Source organism: Stigmatopora argus, chromosome 22, assembly GCF_051989625.1.
Source record: "Stigmatopora argus isolate UIUO_Sarg chromosome 22, RoL_Sarg_1.0, whole genome shotgun sequence".
Classification (NCBI taxonomy): Eukaryota; Metazoa; Chordata; class Actinopteri; order Syngnathiformes; family Syngnathidae; genus Stigmatopora; species Stigmatopora argus.
Genome location: NC_135408.1, coordinates 11,171,772 through 11,192,012, shown reverse-complemented (window position 1 = coordinate 11,192,012; position 20,241 = coordinate 11,171,772). Strand labels below are relative to the sequence as shown.

Below are 20,241 nucleotides of genomic sequence, written 5' to 3'. Positions count from 1 at the left end.
AGAAAATGAAGTAGAATTCTTGCTCAAACGGAAATGACGTAGGCCGCCCTTTTCGCTTGCCTCATCAGACTGAACTGCCGACACATGTCACGTCATGTGACCGTGTCGTAAACAGGAAGCAGGTGATCTCAACTCTTGTCCAACTAATTACATCAAGTAATGTACACGACGACGCTCTTTCACGCCAATAATTTCACGTTAACTCTTGGCTGAACACGAGTCAACTTTTTCTCCAGTTCGGGTAAGCTCCTCACATTCTAGTCGTAATTGTCTTCAGATAGCAGCTAAGCTAAGCTACATGGCATAAATACGTACCTATCCTTGGCGTATCTAGCCAATTTAGCATTAGCGCAATTTACCAGACGAAGAGTGCATTCAAACGACTTGACATAATCGTTTAAAAGTTTTATTTTCATCCCGTCAGCGCGTGTAGTTTAGTGACTAGGGTTTTTCCCATGTGAAAATTAACACGTAAGTGCAAAAATGTGTGTGCCTCAGCTGAGAGCTGCATACGAGAAGTCATCTGATCCCTCTCCGAAACTTCCATCGTGTCTTCTCAAGTGGGATGTCCAGCTCAGCCATGAAGAAAAAGGTCACCTGCTCACATTTCAGTCGTCTTTCAAAACATATTGACTACCCTTGACGGCCGTAGACGTCAATTCCATTTTGGCATGGCGTCTATCGCCTTCAATGGCAGCCACCCCTTTCAAACATTTACAAAAATCCTATGGAGCCAAAATGGTGGTTTTCATGTTATGTAAACTGTCGAATGGACATCTTTTTTTAGGTGTTATTGATGGGGAAAAGTGGGTCTGGGAAGACCAGTATGAGGTCAATCATCTTTGCCAATTACATCGCTCGAGACACGCGTCGCCTTGGAGCAACAAGTAAGAATGTCCACCACATGTCCAACAAGGGGTGGCCAACTCCGGTCCTCGAGGACCGTAATCCGGTTTCCGGTCTGTTTTCCATACATCCCTCATCTACCACACCTGAATTCAATGATCAACTCATCAGCAATCATTCCGGAAGCTTCATACCGATCCTGATTATTTGATTCAGCTGTGTTGGAGTGGTGGGGGGAGACATGGAAAACAGACTGGATCGGGGCTCTCGAGGACCGGACTTGGCCACCCCTGATCCAATTGTTTGGAAAGGTCGTAAACAACCTAAATCATTCGCAGACATAATAGTAAATATTTGAGGGGTTATAATTTTTTTCGTAGTTTTATTTATGTTTAACCCTGTCAGGGTCATTGGGCACAAAAGCGGACCGCTATTCAAAAGTTGACACATTTCTAGTGCCATTGACTGTTTTAGGTCATTTAAAAAAACTTTATAAATAAGGGCTTTGAACTTTTACACAAGTGGCTATTTTTGGTCATTAAAATAAAAATAGGAGCAATTCTGATTTTTTTTTTTTAGGAATATGAATATTCAGTAAAAACATATCTGGCTGTGCGTGCTAATGTTTGTTACTGCAATTGACGGCGCTCGACGTCCACTTCCATTTCATTCCTTGAATAAAATATTGGAATGATTTGAAATGTTTTATATAATAAAACTGAAAAACTGTAATTAGCTCATGAGTGTAGTCTTCGACGAAAGCTTTGTAATGGAGCACAATGAAATGCTTCCTTGGAAAATAATGATAGCATTCCTAACCCAGATTAATAATAAGAGGAAATAAAAAGTGATTTCTGTCGGAGTCGATTAGGGCAGTCATTGCAAAAATAATCAATGGCAGCCTAACTCGTGTCTTTAATCCAATCTTTTCTTTCTGCAGTTGACGTGGAGCACTCCCACGTGAGATTTCTTGGCAATCTGGTCCTAAATCTTTGGGATTGCGGAGGGTAAACGAGACGCGTTGATAATTCGCCGTCAACGAGTCGGAGAAAACAAGCCTATCTTTTCACCCCACAGGCAAGACACTTTCATGGAGAATTACTTCACCAGCCAAAGGGACAACATTTTCCGCAACGTGGAGGTGCTTATTTACGTGTTCGACGTGGAGAGCCGCGAGCTGGAGAAAGACATGCATTACTACCAGTCGTGTTTGGAAGCCATTCTGCAGAATTCCCCCGACGCCAAGGTCTTCTGTCTGGTGCACAAAATGGATCTGGTGCAGGAGGACCAGAGAGACTTGGTAAGGTGGAGGTTGAAGTCCTTAAAATATCCAATTTGATCAATGTGCGTATGCCGTTGGTCAGATTTTTAAGGAGCGCGAGGAGGATTTGAAGAGACTGTCCCGACCTTTGGCCTGCACGTGCTTCCGGACGTCCATCTGGGACGAAACGCTCTACAAGGTCGGTCGGTGGGCGCGAGAAGTCCTGACCTCTGCCGGGGCAAAATGTCTGATTATGAATTCCAACAGGCGTGGTCCAGCATCGTGTATCAGCTCATCCCCAACGTTCAGCAACTGGAGACCAATTTGAGGAATTTTGCGCAGATTATCGAGGCCGATGAAGTCCTTCTGTTCGAGAGAGCCACGTTCCTGGTCAGATTGCCGTCCAGTGGAGCTGGACTGGATTTTTGTACTGGCTATTTATTTCTACATTGCTGTGATTGTAGGTGATCTCCCACTACCAGTGCAAAGAGCAGCGGGATGCTCACCGCTTTGAGAAGATCAGTAATATTATTAAGCAGTTCAAACTCAGCTGTAGGTGAGTTCCTATAGGGCAATGACGTGATCAAATTGTCCACTTTGACCTGACTTTCTTTTCAACTCCTAGTTAATCTTTAACCCATGCAGATTACCCCGACCCCGGCATGAATGTCTTTAGTGTTAAATTTCCAATATAAAGGCATTTTTACTTGATATTGTAATTATCCAAGTAGTACCTTAGTCATTTTTTTTTTCTATTTCAGTAAACTAGCAGCCTCTTTCCAGAGCATGGAAGTGAGGAATTCCAACTTTGCGGCCTTTATTGACGTCTTCACCTCCAACACATATGTCATGGTCATCATGTCTGACCCATCTATTCGTGAGTACTCAATCATTTCATTTAGAAATTTACGCCATTGAGTTTGTGCCATATTTTATTTGAACGATTATCATTTCGTGAGCGTTAGCGTATTATTAACTGCGATTAGCGATGGACGTTCAATTAATTCAACCAATTTTCATGCAAGATAAAGATGTCCCTAAAATAGTTATCAATTGTTTTTAATTTACCGTGTTTTATGCTATTCAAATCTAATTGAAATCATGAACAGTTTTGTGTAAAATTGTAAAATGGGAGGGGAGGGCGACTACTGTATGTTGCCATAATCCATTTGAAGCAAAGACCCGACACAAATAAACGGATGGCTTTTGTCCGGACAAGCATCTTAATATGGGTAGCCCTTTGGAATGGATAAAAGTAAAAGGAAAGCAGCACAGTCATTCGTCACAGCATGCCTCCCTTGGATGAATAAACCCAAACATTTTCTCAACCTGATGCATTTTAAGTGGAACTACCGCAAAGAAATGGATAATTCAACAAATAAACTTGGCATACTAAGCATAATTAACCCCCAAGCTACATGTGGAGTAGCGGTAGCGTCAAGGCTACACTCGTGATATTTTCCGACAAGTGGGACCTTCCAACAAGTTGCTGTAGTTTCATGATTGCGCAGTTTGGCGCGTAGCTCTTTCATTCCTCCCCTCCACCGTTCGCCATCTTGTTATTTTGTGTCGCCGAGTCCAGTCCACTCTTCTGCTAGCTAACACGCCAACGCAAGTCAAGATAGTATTAACCCACAAAGATGAAATCCCAAAGATGGACGCCTTAGTCCCCTTAGGTTGTTTAACACAGGTGAAAAATTATCATCTGTTTATCCCAATCACAAGACAAATAAATTTGGGCTACCATGTCCCACTGGAATTCCACGAATCAGCCCCCTCCTGAAAAAAAAAATGATACTCATTTGTATCTCCCTCAAGTGACATCCTGAAATTGTGTGTTGATTTCCAACAGCCTCTGCAGCCACCCTCATCAATATCCGTAATGCTAGGAAACACTTTGAGAAGTTGGAACGGGTGGACGGACCCAAACACAGTCTGCACATGAGAATGCGCTAGCCGCCGTCCGCCCTGCCAATCAGCGGCCGGATCCTCGCATCGCCTCGCTTGGCGTCCCCTCACGTTCAATCAGACAAAGCATGAGGATTTTCTTTCTCGGTCGTCTTTCGCACCTCAAGCGGCGGGCGGCGTTTGTGCTTTTGTCCGCCGGGAAGTTGGGTGTTTACTTTGAAGGGAAAAATGTACCTCGCTGTTGTATACAGAAGACCCCAGTGATCAGGGGCATCTGTTTATTTGGAGAAAAAAAATACAAGCAATATAGTTTTATTGAAAAAGACCAACTGTCTGTGTTTTGATTGTATCTGGAGTACTCTGCTAAATGTTAAAAGAAGTGCTACTCTAATTTAAAGTCCACCCCTATTTCTCGTCTCTGTTAAAACCAGAAAAAAAATTCCAAATAACATTCTCTGCCATTGACAGGAGTGGACCATATTTATTCTAAGTGTACAATAATAACTTTTAACATAGCAGTATGAGCTGCTGTATAGCCTAAATATTTAGTACTCCCCCACATGAGGAAAAAAAACAAAAATCTCACCAAAAAGCTTCATAAAACTCACGTCTCACCAACAAATGTACATACCTAATAAAACGGGTAAAAAAAAAAACTATGGCTAACACCTAAAGTATGTTCATGGCAGTCACTAAACAATAGGTTTGAAAGAAACCGTGTTGAAGTTAGAAGTTAACAGGAAGGTTGATATAATGACTGCTTGGATTTTGAAAGCAATTAGAATTCCCCCCTCCCGAACGGCACGGCACGTCTGTGGGGAATTTCCGTCGGCATTCCACCATGCCGCTCAGCCGCGCAGCTGGAACAATGCAACAGTCCGCAGCGACCCAGAGGTCATTCACCGCGCTTGGAAGGGCTTTACAATGGAGATTCAAAGCAACAACAAAAAGTCTACACACCAAGATTTTTTTTAACTATATGAAGAACCAAACCACTGTACTGAAAGTGTTTGTCAACTCAACGCGTCCCCTTCCCAACTCTCTTTTAATATGCCACCCCTTTTAATATGCCAACCCTTTTTCCCCATTCGGGATCAGAGCGCCGCACGCCTTGCTCCAACCACATACCCCTCCCCCCGGCCCCGACGCAATCTCCCCGGAAATGTCATCCCACCCTCAAACGTGGACCCCTCCTAGCTCCGTCCCCCGGCTCGGCTTCTCCAGCCGCGCGATGCGTTGCTTGAGCCCCTGCTGCGTCTGCGCGTACTCGGCGAGAAGCCTGGCGAAGCGAGCGCCGAGGTCGTCCAAGGATGACTCCAGCCTCTCCAGCTTCTCCTCGGCGTCCTCCCTCCGCAGCCCGCCGCTCTCGGCGTGGTCCTCCAGCATGCCCTCCTTGGCCAGGATCTCGCGGCCCCTCTTTTCCAGGACCTTCCTGGCCTCCGGGTACTCGGTCACGGCCTCCATCAAGTCGTCCTTGGAGAGGCAGAAGAGGTCCGAGTAACCCAGACTGCGAATGTTGGCGGTGCGCCGGTTGCCCATCTTGCTCCCGCGGATGTTGAGGATGCTGATTTCGCCGAAGCAGCCGCCGGCCACCAGCAGGGCGTAGCGCGTCACCCCGTCGTCGGCCACCACGGCCAGCTTGCCCTCTTTGACGATGTACATCTCCTTGCCCACGTCGCCCTTGCGGCAGATGTAGTCCCCGGGACTGAAGACCTGAGGTCGCAGTTTGAGCACCAGCTCCACCAGCAGGCCCGCCTCGCAGTCTTGGAAAATTTGCACTTTCTTCAAGGTCTCCAGGTGGACGTTGATGGCGATCTCGGCCCTCAGCTTGTTGGGCAGGTTCTTCAGCACCTCCTGCTCGTCCACCGCCTTCTTGTTGCTCCACAGGTAGTCGAACCACTTGATGACGCGGGTCTCCAGCTCCTTGCCCACTTTCCGAAAGTGCATGTAGTGCTTGATGGCGTCGATGCGAGCCTGGAACTCGGCACGAGTAGCGTTCATGTTGGCGATCATGGAGCCCACGTTCCCCACGATGGTGGCGAAGATCAGGACGCCCACCAGGAAGTCGAAAACCACGAAGAGGTACTCCTCGTCCCGCACCGGCGCCGGCATCTCCCCGATGGTGGTGAGGGTCAGCGTGGACCAGTACAGGCAGTAGATGTAAGTCCGAGTCAACGAAGAGAACTCGGGCTTGGAGGCGTTGGGGAACACCCAAGTGTCCGAGCCCAAGCCCAGGGACTTGGAGATGGCGTAGTAGATGCAGGCGTTCCAGTGGATGATGACCAGGATATACAGCACCAAGTTGCAGATGCGGAACATGTTGGGGTACTCGGTGCGCGTCTCGGTGCGGTCGAAGAACTCGAACATCCGCGGGAAGCGCAGCAGGCGGTTGAACCGGAGTTGGGGCGCGTGGATGCCCGTCACGAAGTAGGCCAGGTCGGTGGGGAGGATGGACAAGACGTCCAGCTTGAACTGGCACGTTCTCACGTAGCTCTCCCTGAGTTTGCGCTGGTCCTTCACCAGCAGGCCTTGCTCCAGGAACCCTGGAAGGAAAACCGAAGACGCCGTGGAAATCTCGGCCGGACCGGATGGCGCCGCCGGTCGGACCGGATGGCGCCGCCGGTCGGACCGGATGGCGCCGCTGGCTGGATCGGACGCTTCACCTGTCCGAAGCCGGAGACAAGTGTCCATGATGTAAATGAGGTCGCAGAGGTAGTCCAACACCAACCAGCAGATATAATTGCCCACCTGCAGTCTATCGAAACAGGCCCTGAAGACAAAAAACAACTTACAGTACAAGACGACCAATCAATTCTCTGGAAAACGCCTCTTCCGTCTTCACCTGGCCACGACGAGGAACCAATTGTAGAGCACCGCCACGGCGATGACGAAGAGCCAGCGGTAATAGGCGTCATCCGACGGGGACACCACAAAGACCTCCCATTGTTTCCTAAAGACGGACCGGGATGGGCGCAAAGGAAGCAAAGCGGGCTCCGTCCGTCCACGTACCCGAGGGTCTTCTTGGCGTTGGCTTGAGCGTCGCTGGCGCGGCTGGGGGCGCTCCTCAACTCGGGCCCTCGGAATCGTTCCAAGAAGGAGTCCGGTCTGGCCTGCTCCTGGGTCAGGCTCCTGTGAGCCCATTCCCGCAATCGCACCACCAATCTCACCAGGCTGATGTGCGGCCACAGATTATTTTAGCGCTGGGCTCCAACTGGATATCAATCAAGTTATTTGCATTTAGGATTTGACTTTTTTGGAGAAATGTTATGATTTGAAAAAAAACAGTATATGATTCAGATGAATTAAAAATGGCTTTAGAGAACTGTAGAAACCAGAGAATATTGCCGGAATAAATTATTTGCAAAATTAAGAATCTATATTTACTGGTTACATTAGCGCACGTGTCAAAGTAGCGGCCCGGGGGCCAAATCTGGCCCGCCGCATCATTTTGTGTGGCCTGGGAAAGTAAATCATGAGTGCCGACTTTCTGTTTTAGGATCAAATTAAAATGAAGAGTATAGATGTATATTAAATTTCCTGATTTTCCCCCTTTTAAATCAATAATTGTCATTTTTTAATCCATTTTTTCTGTTTTTAGTTCAAAAATCATTTTGTAAAATCTAAAAATATATAAAAAGCTAAAATAAACATTGTTTCAGATCTATAAAAAACTGAATATTCAGGGCTTTTAATCCAGTTCTTTTAATCCATTTATTAAAAAAAATTCTAAATATTATATCTAAAATGGTCCGGCCCACGTGAAATCAAGTTGACGTTAACGCGGCCTGCGAACCAACCCGAGTCTGACACCCTTATATTAGACGGTCAGACAGTATTTTTCAATATGAAGTTTATTTGACCTTTTTTTACTAATAGGAGCAGAAGACAAATATTCTCAGGTTTTATGCAGTTCTCAAAGGCAAATATTGGAACTTTTTCCTTTTTATTGAGGGAAAAAAAGGGAATAAAAAGTGAATGTATTTTGTATTGGAAAAACAATGGACAAAAACAACACAATAAATGAGGAAGCCAAGAAATTTGGAAGTGGGCCGTGAGCGTCCCCGACGGCGGTAAACCAGACGTCTATCGCCGTCGAGCGTCGCCCCGAGGCCGGTCTTTCACCCGGAGACGGCGTCGTTCCTTCGGAAGGAGTTCCTGGAGTTTCCGCCGTGAGGATCGAGAGCGGCGACCCTCTGGAGCTCTGACGAAGTGTCGTCGCAGATGGACGCCACCCTGGAAGCTCAAATATGAAAGCATTCAATTGGAGATGCTGTCGAGCGACTCGTCACTTCGAGAACAAAAGACAAGCCGTTAACAAGTGACGGTTCCCCCCCACACAGAGTGACAATGATCACCCAACCACTTCTCTTTTACCCCAAGAAACCAGAGACCCCCTCCCACCCAGAGTACGGACCCCCTCCCCATGTCATTTGAATCTCCACACCTGCTCAGAATACTCTCGGCTCTCTCGATTTCCTCCTCCAAGCCGGTCTTGACTGACAAGTTGTGGGACGAGCGCTCTCTCTCGGGGGTGTGGCCCGTCATCCTCATCCCTGCGGAGGTTCAAACACACTACAGTTGTCGGCGCGGACGTCGGGGGAACGCCAACGGTAGAGCGGCGCTTTTGTGGGGCGACCTGGAGGTCTTTAGACGACTGTTGCCAACGTGTGACTAATTGGATGATGGTTAATGACAACACACGGCCCCGAGCGCAAATCAGCGGCTCTCCCGCGGGCGCCCCGTCACTTTGGTAACCCGTCGGCAGTCACCTGTGCTTGGCTTAATGACTCGTTGACGTGGACTCCACAAGAGCGTGTCTGTCACAAAGAAAGCGTCTTTCCCCCTCGCTCAAACTAGGCGAGCGCGCTGAAACAAATCATTGATAAAAGTCAACCAAAGGCAGCCAAAATTGCCAAAAAAATCATTGTGAAGTAACTCAAATACATGAAATAAGAACCTATACCGGATTTAAAATGGATTCATGCATTGTTTATCTCCCACTAAATAGTTCCATTAAATTGAATGCTTTTATTGTCATTATACATCATTTTATAATGCATAATGAGATTTAAAGCTTCACTACAAAGTGCCTAAATAGCAACAAACAAACAAATACATAATAAAGATGAATGATAATCAATTTATCTACCTAATAAAAATTCATTTAGATGAATGGAAGGATAAAGAGATTATTTTTGACTAAATATGGACACAAATAATTCCAGAGTAATTTCATTGATAAAAAATGTCATGCAAAAATGAAGAATGTTGATGCATATTGTATAATGCAAATTGTATAGTCAGAACAAATGGATGTAAGAATTATTTGCAGACCAAAAATATTTTTTATCATAATATTCAATTGCTCATTATACCTCATTTTTTCCCCAGTTCAAACTATTGATTCAGAAATTGGAGCTGCTTAAAAAAATGTAAACGTCAAAGTTGTTCCTACCTTTAACGACTTTGATAGTCCAATAACATCCCCATGGTGACCTCACACGTTATCCAATAACTGCAATCATGTAACCTCACCACTTCACAGGAAGGATGGCAGCGGGGTGGGGAAAAGGTCGAGCCAAAATGACACAGAGAGAGAGAGAAAGAGCGTTTGTTACGTCATTGGCTGCCACTTCAAACGGATTGGACGTCTTTGGCCGTCACCGGCACCGAAAATGCAAAAAAAAAATGGCCACAAATCATTGTTCTCTGTTTAAATAGCAATTGGGCTTCATAAAAGAGAAGTAGAACCACAAATCGGTTGACAAAAAAGGAAGTGGCTTTATCATAAATGTCACAACTTTGCTTTAATATCCCCTTTTTGCAGTATCATAGGGCAGAATCGAGAGTTTATTTCATATTCATTTATGAGCCTAAATATTGGAGTTACATTTAAAAACAATCAAAATTGTTCTCCCAACCCGTTTTGACTGATTTTTGATTGACCCAAATAAATAGCACTATCAAAATATATCTATTTTTATCCCTTTCATGCACAAATTATTTTTTTCTCTTTAAAGCCTCCAATGGCATAGAATAAGTTAAATAATAATAAAAAATAATTCATTAACTTTTTGTAACTATTGTATTAATGGATACATTTATAATAATAAAACATACAATAAAGATTCCTAATTCCAAAATAAATAATAAAAATAATTCATTCACTTTTTGTAACCATTGTATTAATGGATACATTTATAATAATAAAACATACAATAAAGATTCCTAATTCCAAAATAAATAATAATAAAAATAATTCATTCACTTTTTGTATTAATCATTAATACAATGGTTACAAAAAGTGAATGAATTATTTTTATTATTATTTATTTTGGAATTAGGGATCTTTATTGTATGTTTTATTATTATAAATTTATCCATTAATAATTAATGGACAAATTTATAATAATAAAACATACAATAAAGATTCCTAATTCCAAAATAAATAATAATAAAAAGAATTCATTCACTTTTTGTAACCATTGTATTAATGGATAAATTTATAATAATAAAACATACAATAAAGATTCCTAATTCCAAAATATATATATATAAAAAAGAGGACACTCAAGCTTTCAGTATTCCAAGTCATATTTATTGCTCCGCACAAAGCACTTTGGATTAAACACGAAAACTCGGCCGTCCGATTTGGCCGTTGTCGCAGCAGAGTTTGCGTTTTCTATTTGGCCAACGCTCAAAAACCAAATAAATTCCGAGAAGGCAACGGACGGAAGGTAGACGTCCTGAGCTGCTCCTCATTGGACACAATAACAACAGAAGGCCAGCTCTGAACAGCAAATGAGCTCACTCACGTCACATCACGTATTGGTCCCACAAAAGGTAGAAAAACAAAAACAGCATATTCTTTTTTTGTGTGTCTATAGTGCGCGTGGACCCCCCAAAGCGGCGTCCTAAACTTCCCACCTACGTCAGCAGGAGTAAATACGAGTAAACATTTGGTGGCGCTGGGGAGAAAAGCGAGATAAGTACTGGTGTGCGTCGATAACTTGAACTTTTTAAATAACAGGGCGGCAGCGTCATTCTTCATTAAGTCTTTCAAAGAGGCAGTGAAACTTGCAATTTGGTGGATTTTTAATCTTCTTACAAAAAAAGTATAGGAACCAAAAAGGCAAAGTGATCATTCTTTAGACTCGCTTCATCCCTCGACCCATCAGGCAGGCAAAGACAGTCATCACCATTTTGGGTTTGACCTCCACGAGGTCTTCGGGGAGGGCGTAGACGCGGGCTCCGATTTTCCTCGCCATGGAAATAGCATATCTGGGGGGGAAAAAAATTAAAAAAATCAAATGTGACAATGTGGTCATTCTGGTCAAACTTGAATTGTAGCTTTTCTTTAAATGAATAATATTATGATATCAGATTTTTTAAACATTAATAGCGTATTTTACACCAGAGGACAAGTTAAAAATAAATTAATAGCATATTTTTCGGACCAAGTTACACCAGAGGACAAGTCGATTATTATTATTTTTTTTGCAATTCACTAAAAAGACCGTAAATATTGTCTTTACTCTGAATTTTTTACTTTTTTTAATACAAGTCGCTAATGAAAATTTCAAAAAAAAAAAAACGTTTTGGGCTTACTTGGCATTCTCCAGCTTGTCAGCTTCAGAAAGATTTCCAGTTTTAACCAGCTCAAATTTGACGCTGCCGGGCTGGATGGCGTCGATCAGTTGTAGCACTGCTAAACTGCTGCTAATCTCCCGGTCCTGAAAAAAAAAAAATCACACAATTTCGTCCTTATCCTATCTAAAACTACACAAAAAAACACTCATTGAAATGTTACCTTAAAACTTGAAATCTTGGTTCCCTTTCCAGCTTCTGCTAATGTTTTGTTGACCCATTTGACAATGATGTCATCATTGACCTTCTCACCTTCACCCAAATTCTCCAGGACATTGAGGGTGTACCTGAAACGCCACAATTTCCCCATGACTTTGATACCATCGTATTTTTCAGACTACAAGTAAAAAAAAAAATCATCTTGTTTGGCTAACTACCAAAAAAACATCTAGTGGGCCTCACCTTCTCATGATCTGCCACACCAGCGCCAGGGTGAGCGTAGAATTGCCGTCATTCAAATCCTGGCCGCCGATGCCGACCAGAGAGAATTTGGTGGTTTTGCCGAGCTCCACGGCGTAATTGCAGTTCTCCAACTGCACCAAAAAAAACCCACACAAATTAAAGTCTAACGTGATGATATTCCCTAATCTACGAGAAATCAATATTTACCTTCTTCATGTTGGTACCCAGTTTGGGATAAGGTGGCCTGTTGACTTTGCTGTCCCAATCCACGCGTACTTTGATCTTCTCGTAGAGCTGCAGGATAACAATTGCATCTTGCAGGTCTCTGGAAAAACAGCATTTGAATTCTTTTAGGGACGGCGGACAACTAACTATTCAAAAGTTCATCATTAGCTTAACTGAGTTGGAAAACACTTTTGGACTTTGCTGGCTAAAAAGCTAAGACGTGTAAAGTCACAAGAAATTTGATAAAACAAAGCTAAAAAAAAAAATCAGAGCTAAATGCAAAAAAATGCTTTAATTTATTACAATTTGCTTTAATTTATTGTTATTGGAATTAGGATTTTTTTTAAAGAAGAAGTTTTTTTAATCGTTCTTTATTACAATTTGCTTTAATTTATTGTTATTGGAATAGTATTTTCTTTTTTTTTTTTAAGAAAGATTTTTTAAAATACAAATCTTTCTTTATTACCATCTTGAAAAAGTCCGTTTTGGACCAATTAATCGTTCGCCCCTTATGAGAACGATCCCCCAAACAGCGAAAATAACTTTGACTAGATACCGATCGCCGATCTTGAAAAAATGATCTATTAGTCAAACCTTATTTCAAATTTGTAAAAAAAAACTGCCCCGTGGAGATAGGACGCTGGCACTTACAGATAAAGATGATTGACAGTCGGGTTGACCCCCAGCGAGTTCATCCAGTTTCGGAAGGTCCGCTCCTCTCGGGTTTCACCTGAAAGGGCAAAAGATGGACCCAGATGGTTTCCTGGACGTTCCGCGTTGCCCAAAACTCACCTTCCAGCAGATGCCAGTCCAGGTCCTGGTTCTCGGGTTTCTTCAGAGCCGGGTATTTGTTAAACAAGTTGGCCACAAAGGCCATGTTGAGTTTGGGGTGGCCGCACACCACGTCCGTCGGGGTGACGAACTGTCGGCATCCCAGCCGGTCGGCCTGCTGCAGCATAGCTTCCGCCCTCTTCACGTCGTCCCTCTCCTGAAATGGCGCTCGTCAACGCTCTGGATCGGAGAGGCTCGGGACCATCCCGAGATCCGGCCGGCTACTTACGCTGAAGCCCGACATGTTGATGTCGATGGCCGGTTTGCCTTCCTCGGTGCCCTTGGGAGCGATCTGGTTGAGGAGGTGGAAGTAGGCCCTGGAGTCCTGGGGGATCAAACGGGAAGGTTGGCGTCGGCGGCGACGTACGTCGTCCACCAACAGGTACGTATATCGCCAATTGCTCGTGTTTTCGTAGTTGTCCGACTCTTGACATTTAACCTTAATGTTACCCTTGCTTACATACCGTATTTTTCAGTTGCACTAGCAAAAAGAATCCACAATCAAAGGCAAAATATATATATATAGGTCGGAACTGAAGGGTAAGTTGCATTTTGGGGGGCCGTTTTTGATTTCAGAAACCAAGAACAAACATTGTACATTAAAGGTCATGCTAAAATAGGGACTGATGTCACATATTATTATCCAGATGAGATGGCTGTCTCGCCAAAAGTTGGGCCGACATCCTGACTTTTGTGCGAGTGACCTTTGCTCGCGCCTACCTTAATGTCAGAGCTGAAGTTGTTGATCTTTTGCCATCCGGCGTTCTCCAGATGAAAGTTAGCCCAGCGTAGCAGCAGTTCTTCGGGGGACAACTTCATTAAGTCTTCCAGGGTCTCGCCGTCTCTCAGCAAGGCGGCCAAAGCTGTCAAAGTTAAGAACGATCAGGTAAGAGGGGGGGGAATGGATTATTGACGGATGGAATGGCGGCGGCGGCGGCGGACATTGTGACCATTTTACCTTCGTTTCTGCTCAGCTCGATGTCGGCAAACAACCCGATCTTGATGATCTGCCAAAGCAGGCCCAGCACCAAGTGAGGCTTCCCGGCCTTCAGGTCCAAAGCGCCGATGTTGACCACGTGGCAGCCAATGGCCGAGGCCGAGTTCAGCGCCAAGTTGAGATTCTCCTGGAAGAGCCACAGGTGGTCACACACACACTTCATTCCTTTTCCTCGCGCTGTCCATTCCACGAACTCACTCACCTGCGCCGTAAAGGGCGTCAGCTTCTTCTTGTTGATGGTCCTCTCGTCAATGGTGTCCGGCACGGATTGGTTGATCATTTTGCTGGCGATTGTCAAAAGCGCTCAGTTTAGGAGCCGCGGTCAATACGTTTCTTAGAGAGGTTTCTTATCCGTTAGTGGCCTGACGTCTCCGAGAGGTCAAACTAAAGTTAGGAGAAGAAAGTCTCACCAGAGCAGGACGCCGTCGGCCACCGACGTGAAGAGAGAGTCGGTGCTGGGATCCATGGGCAAGATGTGCTGGCAGTCGGGGTCTCTTTCCAGGGCACTGTTGATCCATTTTGCGAAAGCAAATCTCTCCTCCTCTGTCAAAGTGCACAGACGTCAATTGGGCAGACTGTAAAGTCACTCTTGGCCATTGTTTTCTTACCTGAGAAAGAATGTTGCGTTCCTTCACTCGACAGCTCCGACGTTCCTCCGATGGCGAGGATGCCTTCTTTTCTGTTGATGACTTTACGGAAGGTTTTGGCTACTTCGGAACCCTTCAGCTCATTCACGATCTGACACCAGATCAAAATTGGCAATTAAAGAAATGCATTTGGCCACGTTCAGAAGAATCAAAAACCACGCCGGGCCTGTTTTTACGCTCGATCGAAGAAGAAAAATGAAATGGTTTGTGGAACCTACTTACTCAGCCCGCAAGTAAATGCTGCTTGACCACAAGAATTGTGTTCAACGGCTGATTTTGCAAAACCACGCTTGTTGCAAATAGTAGCAAATTCCACTTATTAAAATGTATTTTCCTGCTTGTCTTTATCGAGTCAGAGCAACCAAGGTCGGCTTTTAGACGGCGGCGGAGCTGGAATGTTTCCCCGTTGGCACGCTACCAATAAAACGTTTCGGAACAATACGCATGTGTTCCCAGAAAGAACGACGAAGGAACGAAAACATCTACCTTGCAGCCGCATTGCGTCTTGTTTTTTTGTGTGGGATGACTTCATGACACATCTCGGGAAATCAAGTCAGCACAAAATGACATTTGCCTCATCAAGCGGAAGCTAAATGGCTATAAAAAGACACTAGACCAACGGTGACCAAGTTTTCCACAAAGCCGCTGGGTCAATATAACTCAGTCATATGACCCAGTTTTTGCGGGTGCGTGGATTCATTTGAAATGAATCATAAAAACAGCTTGTGAGTCGCATCCCAGAATGCTGATTTGATGCTTAACATTTTGCTGCAGTTCTGCCACACCAGTGAAATTAAATAGCGAAAAAAGAAAACCCCCCAAAATACCACATGGCTGACATCACTTCCTCCGTACAGAGGCTTTTTATATTTACAGTGGCACTTCACGAGGGCGAGGGGTACGAAAAAAACGGGCACTTTTCCTAAAGCCGAGTGGACTCACCGCAAGGTACTCGTTAAAACTGATCTTGTTGTCGCTGTCGCGATCCAGCTTGTTGATGATTTCTCGAACCTTGTAGCCCGGTAGCGGATGGCCCGACTCTTTGAGGAGCTCATTGAGTTCGGCGTAACAGATATAGCCGTCGTTGTCCAGGTCTGAAGGAAGAGAACAGCCATTTGGTACTTCTAGGATAACAACAACGCAAAGTGTATGCACTGTAAAACTCACCAATCTTGCCAAAAGTCTCTCGTATTTCCTCCAATTCCTCTTTTGATATCTTTCCAGACATGTTTTTGTGATTGACCTGAGGCTGGTCAGTCAGCAAAATGTATGGCTGCGTAGGAAACAGAAGAAGAAGATGTCACCAGTCAAGACCCAAAACATCACCAAGTAAGTTTTCAAAGCTATTCAGATCAGAAGATCAACTTTACATTGGGACTTTTTCTTAAAAACCCTTTCATACAAGAAAATGTAAGAATATTTTGAGGCTTTATATGGTAGTCAGACTTAGCAGAATATCCCCACAACACGACACAGGTCAGGCCGACTTTTGAAACGTCTTATTTTGCTTTCAAAAACAATGTGTTCCCACACTCCTCTGAGACAGTCCCCAACTTCCAGAATCCCAGAAAGAGGAATTCTTTTTTTTTTTTGCTCCTTCCTGAGTAAAAAAGCCAAGGAATGCACTGGGGCCTTGTGCAGATCAGGCGAGGAGGGCGTGCTGCCTCTCCAAGGCCAAACCGGTGTGGTGGCATTCCTGGCGCACACAAAACAAAGATGAAGCTGGAACTGGAGTGACGATCTCATTTTCCAGACAGAAATGGGTTCCCCTTTCCCTATTTGGAATCCACACCGCTGAGTTTCAGGAGCTCTGAGTCACAAATACCAGACAAAACCATTTCTGGTTCTCTCAAGGCCGCAGTTTTGCTAATGACATTTGAATCGTTAAAGGAAAAAAAATGCTTAAAAGAGCATTTGGCATTTGGATTGTTTGCTTGACTGGGTGTCAGGTTCCCTTAGGCAAACAATGGACTAAATAACTAAACTTCCTCTTCCACAAGTCAAAACCAGGAACGGTGCATCCCAGAGATTAGCTCAACAATCACCGAGATAAATCTGCTTCCATTAAAAGAAGGGAAGAAGGAGAGAAAAAAAAGTCAGGCCGGTGAAATCGGACTCCTTGAAAAACAATGTTTTCCTTCAGCAAAAAAAGCTGGGCAAGAACAAACCGGCAAGGATCAAGAAAAGAACCAAGCATGTTGCTATATTTAGCCTCTCCAGAAGGATGTGAAACCCTTTTGCAGCCACAATAAAGGGCGGCACACATTACCTCATTCGCCGGCCCTTGTCGCACACCCTCGACAGAGGCCGAGTGGAAACAGAAGAGGGGTTAAGCACACAAGAGCGGGGGCCACAGATGGCGGCGGACAAATGCGAGACACCGCGTTGGTGGTGCCCCAGAAGAATGGAGCGCTTGTAACCAACTGCCTTACCAAAGCAATAGCCTCAAGTAAGAGTCAGGCTCCGAAGACAGTTGTCTTCTGGACAGCTGGACTCGGGCTTTGGTAGGCAATGTTGTTGACCTAGAAATTCTCCAAATCCTTTTTGTAAGCTAGTCAAGTAAAGATTTTTAATTTGGGGGAAAAAATGGAAATATCCTAAGGCAGGGGTGCCAAATAAGTCAGACAAAAAGAGCCAAATTTTTAAACTTAGAGTCAAAGAGCCACACCTTACGGCAGAAGCAGCATAAATAAATCCAATCTTATATAATTAATTGTTTTTAATGGGCCCTAATGAATTTTAATATGTTTTAAAACAGAAAACTTCAAAGATGCAAAGAGCCAGTGTATACAAAATATGATCAGAAGGAAAGAGCCACATTCATGTTGGCCGAGAGCCGGATTCTTCACAAAGGGTTTCACAAAGAAAAAAAATCTTCAAAGTTTTAATATTGTTGAACCAAAAACAATCTACATTTATCATTTCAGCTTCCAAACTCCACCCCTATTTTCTAACATGAGATAGAAACCCTTTTGTTTAGGTGTACTAGTCACCCAAGTTGCTCGATACCTTGCGGAACCACAACAAGAGGACCAGGACTGGCTATAGTGTGGAAAAGAGATTTCTCTGGCTCAGGTTTCTAACTGGAAGGCACTTTGCAACTAGGCGTGTTTACAAAAGCTCTAGGTGGATCCATCAAGCCATTTAGAGAATCATTCCCGGATGATTTCATTAAGAGGAGAGCGGGGAAGCAACTGACACGCCCGGCCGGTTCTGCACTTCTTCATTCACGAGGTTAAGCAGGAACTGCAAAACACAAATAGACTGGCAACCTTCCCATGTGGTTAACTTTCTACACACACACACCCAGCCAACCGCCTGCAACATTCCTTTTAATGGACCGTGAGGAAGCGCGGCCCAGATAAAATATGATGGCAACTTCCGCATGCAAATATTGCTAAGGAAAGAGAGATCTGACATCATGTAAAGCAAGGCGGGGCACAATCAATCAACATATTCAAATGAAGAATCCACCGCCGCGACTGGAACAACTCGCTCGTTGCTACTCAAAATTCAATAAAAGGACTCAACGCCCGTTCCCGTCACTCAGGAATGCGACGGAACGGGTCGGCAAGTTTGTAATCGGCAGCCTTTTGGAGCGCACGCAGAATGACACACCTACAAGATGACTCAAAATGATATATTTAAACAGATTAGGATATGAGGGGGAAGGCAAAAATGAGCTAGCAAATAACGAGCAATGGAAATCAGCAAAAACTATTTCCTCTAGGACAATTACAGACTGAAAAAGTGAAAAGACAAGCAAGCAGCTGCCTTGTGTTTTGCTGCAAGTGACGCCACCTGTTTTGACTGGCGACAACACAAAAAGTGGGACAACCTGTTCTCACACATACACAACTATTGAAGTGTGAGGGATTGGAACACACAAATTACACGGCGGCTTTACAGCCTAGTTTGTCTTTAAAAGACAAACATCCCATCTGCATTTAAAAAAACTGACGAGATTCCAGATCACGTGACTTTGAGCTGGGGAAACATTTTTCATGCAAAATAGTTATAGCAGATTATCCGGGCCACATAGAACACCAACAAAGGAAAAGTTTAGAATTTATTTTCACAAAGTGGGAGAGCAAGAAACATGTTTTTTTCCATTTTTGACACTATGACTAATGTGTTGGAGTCCTGACTATGGTGACACCTGGTAAATCAATTTGCATAGAGCTGCTGGTTAAAATCTTTTCGAATATAATAATAGCTGACATTTAGATGAAGTCATTGGCTGCCACTGACGGCGGAAGACGTCCGATCCATTTGAGTCAGTTTAAATGAATTGGACGTTTATCGCAGTCAATGGTTGCAAATTACTAATTTGTGAATTAGTATTGTGCTAGTAGTGCAAGGGATTAGACAATCAAAACGATGGAAATTTATTATTTGTATCAAATTGACCTATACGTCACAAAATTGGCGATTATCACCCGACAAAGTAGAATGGAAGAACTGATTGTATGAAATGTGTATAATAAGAGTGACATTTATGAGAATCATTTAGTGGGATTAGGACAACCATAAAGAACAATGTCAAAAAAGACAAACGGGACATGTCTATCATCACAAGATCTCCAGTTAGATTACACAAAAACAGTTGCGCGTTTTAATGATTTAAATATGGCGCAGCGCCCCCGATTGCGCATGGGTGTGAACTTAAAACAATAACTGGAGTAAAGTGTGCGTTTCATAAGCGATTACAAACGGACGTCCATTTTAAACGAGGTTTGTCAAGCCCCTGAAAATCGTTTTATTTGGAGACCTTGAAGATCACTTTTAAGGCTATAGACTAGAAGAAGCGGGGATGAAAACTACAGCTAAAGCTAGGCTACTAGCAGGCAAGAGACGTTCAAGTTTGTCGGACAGCAAAGTATCCTCGGATTGATGACGGAAGATAGGACTTTTGAAAAGAATGGCTACGCTACAATTGACAAGAGATCCCGGGATGGTCCAGAAAAAAAAAGTCCCGACAGGAAATCGGTACTCACACTCTGTGCGCCTGAAGTTCCGGACGGCGTCCAGTTCGCAGTGCTGTCTCCTCCACGTCGAGTGAGAAGTAGGCTGAAGTTGGAATTGTTGTCCCGCCCAACAGCGGAGTCACCGCCTGCCGCCCGACCGCTACCGGTGACAGGAGGATGCTGAGGCGGCTTTAGGTTTTGGACCGAATCGCCATTCTTTGTTGTGGTAAAGGCCGACATAGTAGTAAAAAAATCCTGACGAGTCTCTGGAATCAAGTGCTGCGTTGATGCTGGTTGAAATGATCCTAGGTTCTGCTCAGTGAAGATCTCAAAGTCAAATGTTCTCCTCAGACCCCAACGGGAAGTGTTTAGCCGCAAAAGTTTCTTTGAAGACTTTGTGCCTTTAGTGTATGTAAAACTTCTTCATAGTGACCTCTTTCAAGTCTGTGACGTCACAACCCAGTGTGATCTCTTTCATATCTGTGGCGTCACCAAACTCTGTGATCGCCT

General features: G+C 44.1%; 4 protein-coding genes across 5 annotated transcripts in view; 2 read left to right on the top strand and 2 right to left on the bottom strand.

The window, feature by feature from the left end:
• Positions 1 to 61: 61 nt before the first annotated feature.
• On the top strand, positions 62 to 4,340 carry rraga (Ras-related GTP binding A). The gene is made up of 10 exons (XM_077592761.1): positions 62 to 241; positions 499 to 592; positions 788 to 887; positions 1,787 to 1,853; positions 1,924 to 2,146; positions 2,211 to 2,306; positions 2,375 to 2,497; positions 2,572 to 2,663; positions 2,869 to 2,984; positions 3,960 to 4,340. The coding sequence occupies exons 2-10, from the start codon at positions 566 to 568 to the stop codon at positions 4,061 to 4,063; spliced, it is 948 nt and encodes a 315-aa protein (XP_077448887.1). The 5' UTR covers positions 62 to 241; positions 499 to 565; the 3' UTR covers positions 4,064 to 4,340.
• A 121-nt stretch (positions 4,341 to 4,461) lies between these two features.
• On the bottom strand, positions 4,462 to 9,698 carry cnga2b (cyclic nucleotide gated channel subunit alpha 2b). 2 transcript variants are annotated; one of them, XM_077592753.1, is made up of 8 exons: positions 9,471 to 9,698; positions 8,785 to 8,881; positions 8,460 to 8,568; positions 8,138 to 8,248; positions 7,025 to 7,186; positions 6,858 to 6,965; positions 6,679 to 6,785; positions 4,462 to 6,558 (listed from the first exon to the last, which is right to left on the bottom strand). In XM_077592753.1, exons 3-8 carry the CDS (start codon positions 8,564 to 8,566, stop codon positions 5,192 to 5,194), a joined length of 1,962 nt encoding a protein of 653 aa, XP_077448879.1. In that variant the 5' UTR covers positions 8,567 to 8,568; positions 8,785 to 8,881; positions 9,471 to 9,698; the 3' UTR covers positions 4,462 to 5,191. The 2 variants fall into 2 exon arrangements, with proteins under 2 accessions (XP_077448879.1, XP_077448878.1); XM_077592752.1 differs by having other exon boundaries at positions 6,858 to 8,255; positions 8,652 to 8,881.
• Positions 9,699 to 10,591: 893 nt separating this feature from the next.
• Positions 10,592 to 20,091, bottom strand: pls3 (plastin 3 (T isoform)). The gene is made up of 16 exons (XM_077592165.1): positions 19,762 to 20,091; positions 15,932 to 16,037; positions 15,707 to 15,858; positions 14,726 to 14,855; positions 14,528 to 14,660; positions 14,320 to 14,401; positions 14,079 to 14,244; positions 13,841 to 13,983; positions 13,350 to 13,445; positions 13,082 to 13,277; positions 12,941 to 13,019; positions 12,272 to 12,389; positions 12,065 to 12,195; positions 11,826 to 11,949; positions 11,624 to 11,748; positions 10,592 to 11,296 (listed from the first exon to the last, which is right to left on the bottom strand). The coding sequence occupies exons 1-16, from the start codon at positions 19,969 to 19,971 to the stop codon at positions 11,164 to 11,166; spliced, it is 2,124 nt and encodes a 707-aa protein (XP_077448291.1). The 5' UTR covers positions 19,972 to 20,091; the 3' UTR covers positions 10,592 to 11,163.
• The window catches only part of atrxl (ATRX chromatin remodeler, like), a 21,663-nt gene continuing 17,402 nt past the window's right edge, over positions 15,981 to 20,241 (top strand). Inside the window, exon 1 of the mRNA XM_077592162.1 lies at positions 15,981 to 16,093. The gene's annotated coding sequence lies outside the window, so the exon portion shown is untranslated. The remainder of the gene's footprint in view (positions 16,094 to 20,241) is intronic.

What these genes read in the sequence shown, in the direction of transcription:
- pls3 (XM_077592165.1), bottom strand. Translation starts at nt 19,971, where the DNA reads ATGTCGGCCTTTACCACAACAAAGAATGGCGATTCGGTCCAAAACCTA. An exon ending in GGACTGGCATCTGCTGGAAG is followed by an intron (nt 13,020 to 13,081) that starts GTGAGTTTTGGG and finishes TTGCCCTTTCAG; the next exon opens with GTGAAACCCGAGAGGAGCGG. An exon ending in ACTGTCAATCATCTTTATCT is followed by an intron (nt 12,390 to 12,940) that starts GTAAGTGCCAGC and finishes CTGTTTTTCCAG; the next exon opens with AGACCTGCAAGATGCAATTG.
- rraga (XM_077592761.1), top strand. Translation starts at nt 566, where the DNA reads ATGTCCAGCTCAGCCATGAAGAAAAAG. An exon ending in AGGAGGACCAGAGAGACTTG is followed by an intron (nt 2,147 to 2,210) that starts GTAAGGTGGAGG and finishes GCCGTTGGTCAG; the next exon opens with ATTTTTAAGGAGCGCGAGGA. An exon ending in CAGTTCAAACTCAGCTGTAG is followed by an intron (nt 2,664 to 2,868) that starts GTGAGTTCCTAT and finishes TTTCTATTTCAG; the next exon opens with TAAACTAGCAGCCTCTTTCC.
- cnga2b (XM_077592753.1), bottom strand. Translation starts at nt 8,566, where the DNA reads ATGAGGATGACGGGCCACACCCCCGAGAGAGAGCGCTCGTCCCACAAC. An exon ending in GCCGAGAGTATTCTGAGCAG is followed by an intron (nt 8,249 to 8,459) that starts GTGTGGAGATTC and finishes TTGAGCTTCCAG; the next exon opens with GGTGGCGTCCATCTGCGACG. An exon ending in AGGAACGACGCCGTCTCCGG is followed by an intron (nt 7,187 to 8,137) that starts GTGAAAGACCGG and finishes GCCGCACATCAG; the next exon opens with CCTGGTGAGATTGGTGGTGC.